Genomic DNA, 12,848 nt, shown 5'->3' on the forward strand with positions numbered 1-12,848 from the left:
ATGGGTGAGGGATCAGAAGTATGATTGCTAGCTTTGCACTTCAGGCTCAGTTCCCCTTTTAACACAACTGTCTGGTACAGTTGTGTTAAACCTATCTGTCACAATCCAGTTTTTCATCACTCGTGACTGACACCCATAGACTCACTTCCATAGAGAGGATGCAGGACATTGCTTTATGGAGGAAAACTATGGCTGGAGCTGCCTAAACCTTGGCTGCAGAACGGCCCAATGCCTGCTGCAGGTCCCAGCCTGAGATGGCAAACAGAATGACATAATCTGCAGAGATTTAAGTTTCAATAGTAACTGAGGCACCTTGAAAGCACCATTCTTGATGTTGTAATATCAAAATGGTTGAATAGCATCTGTGAGCTGCCAACTTCAGAAAAAATCCAAAGTCAGTGGTTTATGCTTAAGGACGTCCGGCCGAGGTATCCTCTTTTTCCAATTTATTTTTTACAGCCTGACTAGCAGTTTGAGGAGTGGGAATGAAGTTGGAGTGAAACACTTAAGAACAAAACTACTGACTACAAATGAATAGCCTACTTCTGAAACCAAAAATAATTTCAGTTCTTATAATTTTTCATACAGAGAATTAACACAATAGGCTACATGTGACAAAACTATCTCAACTCAGCTGCTGTTGAAGATCAAGTTAATAACTCAAAATTAAGTTTAGAGTTGAGTTAAAGGTCTATACTTTTAAATTGGATATGAAATGCTTCCTTTATGATTCAACAATGTGTTTAAGATAAATGGAACTTTAAGATGACCACTATATTTTTTTGCTTTTAATCTGAATATGAACATACAAGTATAATGTCAGAATAGCAAACGTAGTTGAAAGATGTTCTTTTATTTTGGCTAAACTATATAAAAGTTGCAAAATGCAAAAAAAGGAAAAAGAAATAAGACTTCAAAATGTAACATTGACTTTGCATAAATACAGTTTTTTGGTACTTCACACAAGATTGTTTATTTCTCATAGGCACATGTCCAAGAAATATGCCAGTCAAATACCAATACATGTTTTCAATGATATGTCTACTTGATTGTCCACATACAGTATATTTTAAAAGAAGGCTTAATAAACACATGCTGCATAAAGTATTGCATATTTCTCAAGAAAAGTGAGGTAGCACTGTTTCAGTGTGTCAAAAGCTTGAGGTAATTGACGGTACATTCTTTGTGTTTACAGAAACCCAACACAGCATTATTTTACGAGCTATAATATAACAGTGATGAGTCATTCCTGAGTGCAGAGAAAAGGTATATTGAGGTAAATTTGTATCACTTATATTCTACATAGACTACATTGCTCACATTTTGCCTATAAATCACAGCTTTTATGATAAATGTTTTGTGATCCTGAAAATTATTAAATAAAAATGTAAAATAAAACAATGCAAAACATAAAAATAGCTAACAAACCTTCTAACACATTTTTTTTAAGTTCAGTTTGATTGTTATGTGGTGATAAGTTTAAACTCCGAACTTGAACGATTACCAAGAGAAGTACACAATTCATCTAAACTGGTTACAGACATGAACTGTGACACTAATCTAAGACTTTTTGGTCTCATCAGCTGCACTTTGGCAACATTGCTGTTCTACTATTAAAAAAGGCAGCTACTGTAAATAATGACAAATGTAAGTGACAACGGATGGGGCTAAGCATTGGTTGTCATTGAGCACCTCCCCTTTTGCAGACACTTCTGGACAAACTCTGTAAAGCCCTTTATACATGAATGCCTCTACATTTCAGCTGCGAACAGGCACTAAGGTTAACCCGAGATCTGAAACATTAAAGTCAATTAGCTTCTGAGGAGTCCATTTGGCATAGTACAGAGCTGAAGTAATTAGAAATGCTAGAAAAATTAATTGCGGTTGATTTTTCTAAAGATGTCATACAGTACTTTCTGACATGAGAGATATATTGTGTTTTCATTTTGCTCAGAACCGATCTAAACACCAGCAAGTCTTAATTTGGTCCCTTTGAAGAGGTGGATGATGAAGACAATGGACTATGAGAGGAAGAGAGGGCACTGAAGCCGCTGGTTCCTGCCATAGTTACAGACTGAGACACCACTGGAGAAGCTGACTTCTGGGCGAACAGCTTTCCTGTAAAACAGATACAGAGAACGCTTCATTAAAAATGTGTTTTTACATACAGTATAGCCACAATTCATGTGCGTCACCTCTTCATGTCAGACAATCGGGGATTACAATTTATCTGAAAGAATCACATCTCTTCTTCAGTTAGCATCTTCTTAAGTAACCAAATAAACCACTCTGAAGTTTCTTTTGTAACTTTTTGTTAGTTGTGTAACTGAGCAAATTTAAATCCTTGTTGTGCTTATATGATAAAGTGAAAAGTAAAGTCCATACTTGCATAAAATAGTATCTAGATTGCACAAGTGCCTTTGAAATATGTTTTTCCTCCATCACCTCATTGGAAATTTATAGAACAAAGGCAATCCAACCACTTACCGGAGTAAATAGTGCCATTGACCTCCACTGAAACACTGATGCTGGCAGCTCCATTAGTGGAGATACTCAGAGATAAATCCTGTTTGCTTTCTGTGAGGAAAAACAAGAAAATACTCCAATTAATGGACTCTACTCAAATCATGTTATTAAGTACTGATGAACTTATGAAGATGTATCACACAAAACAGCTAAGGCAGCTCACCATGGCCATTGTTGAGTTTGAGGTTCATGGGGTTGAACTGGGAGGCAAAAGCCAGCAGGTTTTGCTGGAGAGCCTGCTGCATGAGGCGCTGCTGCTCCTCTGCCAGCTGCATCATTTTCTTCTCTGGACCGTCAGCTGCGGCTCGCTCCCTCCTCTCTTTCAAATGTTCCATCGCAGCAGCTTGAGCCAGCTGTTGCTGCTGCTGCTGCAGTGCCAGAGCCACGGGCAGCCGGCTGGGTAAGACAGGAGTGGAGGTCTCTGGTTAGATGAAAAGAAAGCAAAACTCATGTTAGAGATGTCATTAAATCAGAAGTATTGTGGAAGAAGAAAACTCTTTTAAAAAATACATTCATTACAGTCCGTTAACATCCTAAAAAATTCCCCTCCCCTCTATAAAAATACTGCACTATGACGACCACTAGAGGTCATAAGTGTTTTTATTCTTCATTTCATCATAGGGCAGCCACTGTTTCAGGTGAGGATTTAATATGATTAAACATCTGTTCTATAAAAGGGGGTTTTTAACCAAAAAAAAACATGGAGTTTATAGTTTCAGAATTAAGTTGATCCAAGAATTCAAGAAAGTCGAACAGTTCCTTAAAACATTTCTACAAAAGTTGAGATTCAAAAATGTTCATAAATTCAAAGTACCATATCTCATATCAGAGTGCACCATGCTTATCACATCTAAACATACTATACACTTGGCAATACCTATGTTTCTCTTCAGGATTGGGCTCGCGGACCCCACCAGGCCATTGTGCCCAGTTGGGGTGGTCTGCATGGAGGGTGAGGAGAGGAGGGGATGCGGGGCAGAGCTTGGGGAGGGGGTGTAGCGATACAGGCTTGTGGTGTAGCTGGGACGCCGGCCTTCTCTTCTATTACTGTCGATGGCAGCCTGCAGCTCACCTGGAGAACTCAGGCCCTTCTTCTCACACTCAAATGAGTAGAGGTACTTCATATACCTGCCAGGAAAAAACTCTTCCTTTGAGTCACATGTGCTGGTTCAATTGGACACAGTTTTATAGTTAATACAACCTGAATAAAAGATTAAATAAATCATCATTAGAGACTCTACCTGTTCAGTATGAGCACTTTTTATTTACCTCAAAATGTTTCTGGAACAAATGTTTATCAAAGCAACAACTTATGGTTGTTGGTGTACTATATATGTAAACAGTTAAAATAGGGCCCATGATTAAATAGTAATGTAATTAGAACACCTTACTGCTTGGCACTTAAAGCTTGTATACCTTTGTCCTTTGCTTTTCCATTTAAACACATTATGTAACTTTTCAAACTCCTAAATAGAGAGAGAGAGACACTTACTGGGTACGGAGGGTGAAGGCTGCACTGGTGATGGATGTGGGGAGGTTGAGCCCTTTAGTGATCTCCCTCCAGATCTTCTTGTTAATAACCTCCACCAAGCCTCCCTTCTCTGTCACAAGCTTATACAGTCGGTACAGGTCCAGCACCTGCTTGGCCATGATGGGAATGCGGTTCACGGGAGTTCCTACACGAATGAAGAAAAAAATATACTCATTTTTCATTTACTCGAAATTATAACCCTTTAAGTTTGGAAGAAGAAACTGTTGTAGAGTAAAATCACTTTAAAGGATATGCTAAGCCATATTACTGATGTGGATTTCTAGTTAAGCTTATTTCACATGGATGGGGTGGGGGTGGTGTTGAGGGTAATTCCACTACAACTTTGTATTGATTTGAGCACAGGGGGATGGGTGGTTTTAGAGGCAGCAGTGTTTGCCAATCACAGGGTTGACAGCTCACCCTTGCAATCCCCATTTGGACTAAAGGCAATTAATGAAGGAGGGTAAAAAGCAGTCGGACCAATAAGATTACTTTGTGATTAAGATTAACACACAACGACATTTGGCATGGGCACGATCATTGCACACAAGAGTGTGTGACTGCAAAGGTTCACTGTTAATCAACTTTAATTGATAACTGTGGTTGAAAAAAATAGCTGTTTTCATCTGAGAGTATGTAGGATCTGAAAATTAACAAGGGTGAAGTGAACTAAAGCCACTTTAAATCCCATTTACAAAAACTGCAAACACTTAAATTAAATTGTGTATTTTATTTGACATATTCCAGGATTAGTTTTAGGCCTGTAGAGCTTACAGTTATTTATAATGCAATGGGGATGTTTTTTTAAGAATCACAAACATTCATCAAAAAGGGCAAACTTAAAAAGATTTTTAAAAATGTATCATGGCATTGAAAACCTTCTAATATCTATATATATATATATATATATATATATATATATATATATATATATATATATATATATACACACAAACAAACAGGTATAAAGGCCTATAACTATTAACCTGACCCTCATTAAAGAGAAGTGGCTTTAATCTTATTATAAAACAGCTACGAAAAAGCCAAACTACTACTTAAAGACTTCATCAATCTCAAGAAATACTCCCTTGGTCATTCCCCCCCAAAAATGTAAAAGCAGAAGGCTCTGGCTCAGAATCTCACCTCGTTTTTGCATGAAGACAAAGAGTTGATCAAGAAACTCCTTCCTTTGTGGGTCATTATCTAGTTCATAGAGCTTCAGATAGGAAAAAAAGAGCCATAAGCAACAAGAAGATAACTCTTACTCTGGCATTCGAGCAGAAATATTTGGGAGCAAAGAAATTACCTTGGCAAAGTCCCTGGATGGCTCTCCTCTTACTTTTCCTCCATCATTGTCCTCGGGCCAGGTGGCACCCCCTCTCTAAAAACACCCCATAAAAAGGAGAACATCAGTAACAGGTTGTCTACGGTATTTAACTTGAAAACAAATGTCTATGTTTGTGATTTAATGAGTAGACCGTGGCAAAAACACTAACAAATCTTAGAAATGATGCTATTTCAGACTATACATGAGAGTACATGTGACACAGGATGGTGAAACCTGAGAGACAGAGAAAAAAAAATACTCATACAGGTGAAATAAAATGTGTAAAAAAATCTTAATTGTCAAATCAATGTGATCATATTTATTCAATACTTCCTTTTGCAGGGTCAACTTTCCTCCTCCTGTATCTAAACCTCCTTTTTTTTTTTTTTAACGCAACTGAGAGTTTGAACAGCTGGTTATTGTGAGCATCTGTCTCCCTGCAATGTTGCACTGCTGTGTGTATACATTAAAAGGGAGATCTACGAAAGGACCTGTTGCTCATTAGATAGTTTATTATTAAGAAATGTTATTCCTCCAGGGCCTCCTCCTTAACGTGACAGTTTGAGGTTAAAAATTTCAGAGAAGGGCAGTGTGTGTGCAACTGTGTGGAAAAGCCTGCTGAGAGGTTATTGTCTTGCTCACGCACCCCCAGAGCTGCATTATGCTGCTCGTCTTCAGAATGCTCTGTCCGTACAATAACATTACAGAAAGGATTTAAAAAATATATAATATCACTCATATCCAGATTTACCTTGTAACATTAACACTATTTTGCTGCTCTATTTCTTTCCCACTTACTGTATTTTCTTATAGTGTTGGTGTGCCTTCTCCAGGCTAATGAGAGACATTGAAGACATGTCTTTTTAAGACAACAAACAAGCGTTTGTATTTGACACAATCCATAGCTTCAGTTACATTCCTTGTGGTTTATCAAAACATTCCCCCCCCCCCCAATACATTTTTTCCTACACTCTGCATTTTACTGTCAGCTACTAGTTTGTACTTTAAACATATTATCCCACTTACTTCATATTTGACATTGCAATTTGATCTGACCTTGGTACAACAAAAACATTTCACCTTCTGAAGTGTAAAAAGACATGGGAACTATTAGGTTGATGGCCTGCACTCCAACTGTTCAGTTCCTCATGTTTACATTAAAAACACAATTCAAACAGCAAATGCTGACATGAACACACAGTTGCATGATGCACAACATTGGGTTTTCCAACCTTTGTTGTCCGAGCACGATCAGAGGTCATTGGGATTTTACCCTGGGCATTACTTGGAACTAAAGAATTTTGAGAAAATTGAAATATAGCCTATTAAACGTATAGTCTTTAGGTTGGTTTGGTCAAAATCACTGTAAACTTTAGTCTTTAAGTGGCAGATGCTGAACATTATTTCAGTTTACCAAACATTGTTACATAGCCATCGTCAACATTTATTCATCACCTAATATTGAACAATTTCAACCATTAATCACTTAAATTTTCACTAATGCTAGCAAGTTGCGTTGAATATTTAGCCTTTTCTGTTGCTTTTCCAAAGCTATTCCAGCAATTTCATTAACTTTAACAAAAGTGCAACGTCTTAAGCATTTTAACAGTTCCAATTGACTATTTGAGCGACCTTATTCTTCACTTTTAGCTTACTCGTTCAACTATTTAACTATTATTTTAACATGGTAATATCATTACATTAACAAAGTTTACCTTTAGCATATTTAAAAGACATCTTACTTTAAATCAACGCATTATTTAATCAAATTAGCTCACTGTTAGCGAGCACACACTACTTTTATGCTAACTAATAAACTATTTGTTCATTGACAATTGTGACTAATAAAGTCATTTGTTATAACTCACACTCTTCATCACAAAACAGCTAAAACTGCCCAAATACGATGGTACATTTCTTCTTTTTTTTGTTCCGTTTTGTTTTTAAATATAAATTCTGCCACTTTGGAATCTTTCAAACCCTGTTTTAAAATTGTCAATGGTTTCTGTCTTTTCACATCTGCAGTGCTGTCAGGGAATGTTTGGTTCTGTAGTGATTTTTTGAATTGTGTTATTAAAAATAAAAGTTCAAAAAAATAAAATAATTGTCAGTGGTTTGGAATTCCTAAATGCGACCTGCGTAAACACAGAGTCAACCCCCTTGAACTATTCCTCTGTCTTTAACTTATTAGATAGACGCTGTGACTGTATCCACTCTACACTAGACTCTTCCCCTGATGCGACTCACAAGTGACACATCTGCTGCCCTCAGCCAAGAATTTCTAATTAAGGACTTCTACTCCCCCATCAGAAGCTTATTGACGTGAAGGTAGACAAACATCCAAGTCTTTTCATCATCAAATGGGAATAAAACCCATCCCCCCTTATTGATGAGCAAGTGAGACCTACTGTGGATCTATTGACAAAGAGCCTTCAGTTAATTGCTCACAGTTTTCACACATGCAGCCGTGGGAATCCTGATAGCATTCAGTATGTAGGTCAGGAAAAGGTTTCTTTTGTTTTGTTGAAAAAGACCAGCTTTTATTGGGCTTTTAGATTATCTAACACATTGAAATAACAAAAAAAAAGTGTTATGGCATGCAGACAACGTTGTTCTGTATGAGTACGTCTGTTCAACCAGTGGGGATCATAAATGACACTTCATTAAAGTAAATTACACAAAAAGTAAGCAGAAACTTTCGTTCGATAATGAGCTTCATTAAATTAAATTAATCCAGCCGCTCCAGCAGAGCAGCAGTGAAAACTAATCCCTATCAAAATTTCAATGTAACTGCAGGGGGGACTAAACATTGAAACCAAATCAAATTATTGAGCCTTTAGTCACCCAAATAAGTCAAGATCATTTATCCGGCCCCTCGCTGTGCTTTGAGCAGCCGGTCTGAAGACAATGCAGCAAGCTTTTTATCCCCGCCCATGTCATATTTAAGGACGTACCGTTGTACTGTATACAAAAGGAAAACAATGGAGACGCTGATACTTCATTCCAGCTCTTTACAGGGGTTTGATAAAAAGAGGGACATTTGGACATACTATTACAACAAAGCATGATCAAAAGAAACCTTAGTACATGTCTCTATTTTTTGTTCTTTATTACTGTAATGTGCATGTCCTTTAAAGACCGTTTATTTCTGCTTGTTTTAAATCTACTTAATAAATAAAATGATTCAATTAAAAAGCCCCCTCCTGCCTTGTAACAATTCAAACAGGCTTAGCAGGCTCAAATGTGATCATTTATAAAGATCTTTAGACAAAAAGGGACACAACAAACCCCTCATTAACCTTTGGTCTAACAGAATATCAAGATGTTATCTGTGCTTAAAGCATTTCCACATCGTAACCATTTCACACACATACAGCTTAGTTATTCTAAAACTTCTAGCTGAGACGACTTATTGCTGTTCTTTTACTAAAACAGAAGAAATGTCCTTCATTGTTTCTAGTGTTGTGTTAGTCTAACAACAGGAAATGCATCCTCACTGCAGTGGCCATATAATGTATTGATTACTTGCAGCTGAATTAAGCTGCCATTTAGTGTTGCTAAGCGACCACTAAATTATGCAAAGCTATCCAGTGAGCTAAAGCTACGTCAGCAATGAATTACTGAGCCTGTTGAGGTTTGAAAAAATGTTATTAACAATGTTCATGAAGAGACACAGTAACCTTTTACTTCATATTTTAATGACTTTCACTAAAAGCCAGGAAACAGACAAAGTAAATAAATATCTCTAAACTACAACAAAAGGTGTTTAATTTTCTGATATCAAACAAAAAAAGCAAGCCCTACAACTCATAAACTACACTTCATAGTTTATGGGTATTTGCTTGCTGGTATGCTGTGAGGCACTATAACCCAGCTGTCCCTCTACCCACAAGCCTCATTAATCTTACTGTATTGTACTAAAGTGGGGCCTTTTAGGGGGAAACGTACACACTGGAGAGCCAATCAGATTAGACTCCATAAAAGAAGAAGAAAAAAACATGAAGAGTCCCTCTGTTTCAACAAAGTGGTGAAACCACAAAACCAAAGGGAATCTGGCTCATAGAGAAGACAAAAGTCTGAATGCAAGTCCCTATAGTAAAAGCCAGAATTGAGCATAGATACACACACTTATGGCCACTTTATTAATCCTCTGCTCTTATTTTAACCCTACGTCCATCAGGCCTGAACTGATCACTTTGAACACTTAAGGATTGGACCTTGTCCAAGACCAATTAGCTTGGCGGGTGGCTGTAAGAATGTGTGTGGGTTTTTTTTTTAACTAAAAGGTCAAACATGAGGTGGTACGGCAGGAGGAGAGAGCTCTAGTATGACTGGCAATTAAACTATCAAGTATGGGCATCTTGCCAAGAGGGACACACTCCTTTTTACTCAGCATGTGAGAAAACAGGCGGCAGGGCAGTGGTGAGCCTGACTCTCAGCAGGAAGTAAACAATTGATAATAATAGAGGGAGAACACACAGTTGTTGAAAAAGGAAACTGTTAAATCATTTTTTTCCTCAGTCTAGATTCATAAGAACTGTTTTTCAGGACCATTCAATTTAAATTATTAAGAGGGCCACATTTAAAAAACACAAAGTGCAAAGGGAACAATCACTTTGACTATGTGAGTCACGTAATACCAGGGAATCAAATGTTAACAATGCATCTTTTTAAAGAGAAGTAGGTTATTGTTTCGGTGTACACAATGAAGCATTTGACTCTTCCACATTTCTTCTGAAAACAGCCTGGGTTAAAAGGCTTAAAAAATACAAATATTTATTTATTTATTTTTATTATACAAATAAAGGTCTACTGATAGCAATATACAGGGGAATGAATTGACAGATGGCTGTGTCAACATCTTGTGGGGTCTCATAAATATTATAGTACAGTATTGAAACCGTTTTAAATACTGATGCATGTAAAGTATGAGAAACAAACATCCCCATCTTTAGAAAGAAAATACTGGCCCGAAGTTAACTTACTTGTTTGAAAGATTCATCAAAGCTCCAGTCTGAGGTGCCGCTGGGGGATGAGAAGGCTTGATGGCCTGCAGGAGACATCACCTCCCTCTCTTCGTGCTCCTGTTTTATGGCTGGCGGAGGAGATTCAGACAATTTCTTCACAGCACCAGTTTGAGGCATAGAATATGGAGGGAAGGGGAATCCTGGAATCTGCTGGAGTCTGGGCTTCTTTTCCTGCTGGAATGGCCCATTCTCCTCCTCCTCCTCCTCCTCCTCACAGTCGTCATTCACCTCATCATTCCCTTCAGGCTCCACCATTTCCTGCTCCTCCTCATCTGAGTTTTCGTCTTCCTCATCTGGAGTTGTTCTGCTGTTGAAAGCTTGTTGAGCTGCTTGGTAAGTCTGTCCATCTGCTTTGCCGAATAAGGCTGCATCTAGTCTGGATCCGGAGGCCCTGGCTGCAGCAGCGGCGTGTTGAGCGAACAGGAGCTGGGCCTGCAGGAGATGTTTCTCCTGCAGGTTCATCTCCAGTTTGGCCCCTTGCTGTCGCTGCAGCTGCTCCATCATGGCCTCCAGCTTCACTCCTGCAGGACTGAATTGTGGACTCCCACCTGAACTGCCCTCCTCTGACAAGCTCGACTAAAATCAAACATAAATAAACACAATAAAAACACCCTTAGTGGAGGGGTTTCAATATTTACAACAATTGGTTTTGAGTTAAATTCATTATGGTGGGTTTAAAGAGGCAGATTAACATCCATCAAATTCTTGTTTAGACACTGGATTGTTTAGATAAAGGTGTGTATCTTTTTATAGTTTAGCAATACAATGAGTGATTCAGTGAAATGGGTTTTAAAAAAAAAAAGAGGCTGAGGAGCCCAAAAACACGTTAATGGTAATTAAAGGGAAACAAAGCTTGATGACCTGAGACAATTATTAACAGGAATTCTGAATTAATTAGTAGCAGGAAACAAATGTTCCTCATTTGACTTTCTTTGTCTTTGCTCTGCTAAACACAAGCTGGACATATGAGAATATGTTTCATTTTTTCTTCAGTTTCATTAATTTTGGAATAACTTTATTTCATAAGCAGTACGTATCAAAGTGAATTTAAGACAACGATTAATAACGAAAAACCATCAAGATATATAGAAACCTGATAATCAGTAGTCTCAGTGAACGACGGTCTAAATTGTTGCTGCTAATTTCTTCATTATCAGTGGCTCGCTTTGTTACTGTAACAAACACGAGTGCTCGTCGTCGACACTCACCATTTGCGCCTTCGAATAATCCATCATCGCCAACAGGTCTTATCTAGTTTTTCCTTCTTTCCTCCGGCAGAAATAAATCACATCGCATGACCACTTTGGGGTTTTTTTCAAACAGAAAGGATTCTTGTAATCAAATGTGAATTATAAAACCCTGTGGAGCTGAGGCTGGAGGAGGGGTAATGTTACTCGGCTCTTTACCTCCCTGGTCACCGCGCATGGAAACTCAAACATCTTTGATTGTCTTTGACTGAGTGGCCTACACCCCCAACTTGGATGAATGAAGGGCCCGCCCCGTGCGTAAAGCTCGTAAAGTGGGCTTTTCTTGCCTACATCTGTGGAACTACCCACCCTCTTCAGCAGGAAATCCCACCCACTGATATTACCCAATACAGTGAAGGCAACACGACCTCTACTATAATTAAACCAAATACATTTGAGTCTGGACTGAAGCCGACTCATTTACACTGCAGCTTGGTTTGACCTCTACACAAAGATGTTACTTGCTTTAGTTCTATACTTCATAGTTAAAAGATACATATTCATTCTAGATAGAAGTCATACTTGAAAACACATAGGTCATCTACCTGAAGATCTGCAGGGAAAATGTAGTTTACTTTTAACTCAAAATAGTCCAAATTGATGCATTTATATTCAGGGGGCTTAAAAGAGGTATGTCCATTTTACACGTTTATTTGATTTTTATTTCTAAGTACTGGCGTCTAATAGCCAAAACAAAAGTGACTTCTTTTAAACTGTAATTCAGCACTTAATTCTATTTAAGTGCCGGAGATCTTTCCCCCACCCCCATAGTAACCATTGATAATTGCCATTCTAATCCTTTCCATTTATGTCCAGAAAAATACTATATGAAGCTCAAGATGCGTCTAAAGAACAGACACATTTTAAATTGGGATTTAAACTGCTTGTTTTAGTGAAATACATATTAAGTCATATATTCATGGACTTGAGAAGCATTAGTACAAAAAAAAAACATGGTCAACTCTCATTTCAGACATCAACCTGAGTAAACCAAGTCAGATACCTTTTCATGAAGTTAAGGATATGCGGTCACATATTTTGCTTAGTTAACCATAGGTTTCCATTTTTGAATGGTACTGATGTCCAACAAATTGAGTGATATGAAATTGCAAAAATACAAACACCTGTTGTATCCTCTTTCTTACAATTCACACTAGATGACCAACTGGAAATGACCAGGGCCACTGAAA

General features: G+C 37.9%; 1 protein-coding gene across 1 annotated transcript; it reads right to left on the reverse strand.

Moving 5' to 3' along the window:
* Positions 1 to 834: 834 nt before the first annotated feature.
* Positions 835 to 11,929, reverse strand: LOC306824916 (AT-rich interactive domain-containing protein 3A-like). Its single transcript, XM_079345323.1, has 9 exons — positions 11,620 to 11,929; positions 10,370 to 10,987; positions 5,364 to 5,438; positions 5,201 to 5,273; positions 4,019 to 4,202; positions 3,404 to 3,654; positions 2,690 to 2,947; positions 2,488 to 2,577; positions 835 to 2,118 (listed from the first exon to the last, which is right to left on the reverse strand). The coding sequence occupies exons 1-9, from the start codon at positions 11,644 to 11,646 to the stop codon at positions 1,979 to 1,981; spliced, it is 1,716 nt and encodes a 571-aa protein (XP_079201449.1). The 5' UTR covers positions 11,647 to 11,929; the 3' UTR covers positions 835 to 1,978.
* Between the last annotated feature and the right edge of the window lie 919 nt (positions 11,930 to 12,848).

The sequence above is a fragment of the Symphodus melops genome (genome assembly GCF_947650265.1).
Source record: "Symphodus melops genome assembly, chromosome: 6".
Lineage (NCBI taxonomy): Eukaryota > Metazoa > Chordata > Actinopteri > Labriformes > Labridae > Symphodus > Symphodus melops.

What these genes read in the sequence shown, in the direction of transcription:
- LOC306824916 (XM_079345323.1), bottom strand. Translation starts at nt 11,646, where the DNA reads ATGATGGATTATTCGAAGGCGCAAATG. An exon ending in CATCCAGGGACTTTGCCAAG is followed by an intron (nt 5,274 to 5,363) that starts GTAATTTCTTTG and finishes TCCTATCTGAAG; the next exon opens with CTCTATGAACTAGATAATGA. An exon ending in CAATGGCACTATTTACTCCG is followed by an intron (nt 2,119 to 2,487) that starts GTAAGTGGTTGG and finishes TCTGTTTTACAG; the next exon opens with GAAAGCTGTTCGCCCAGAAG.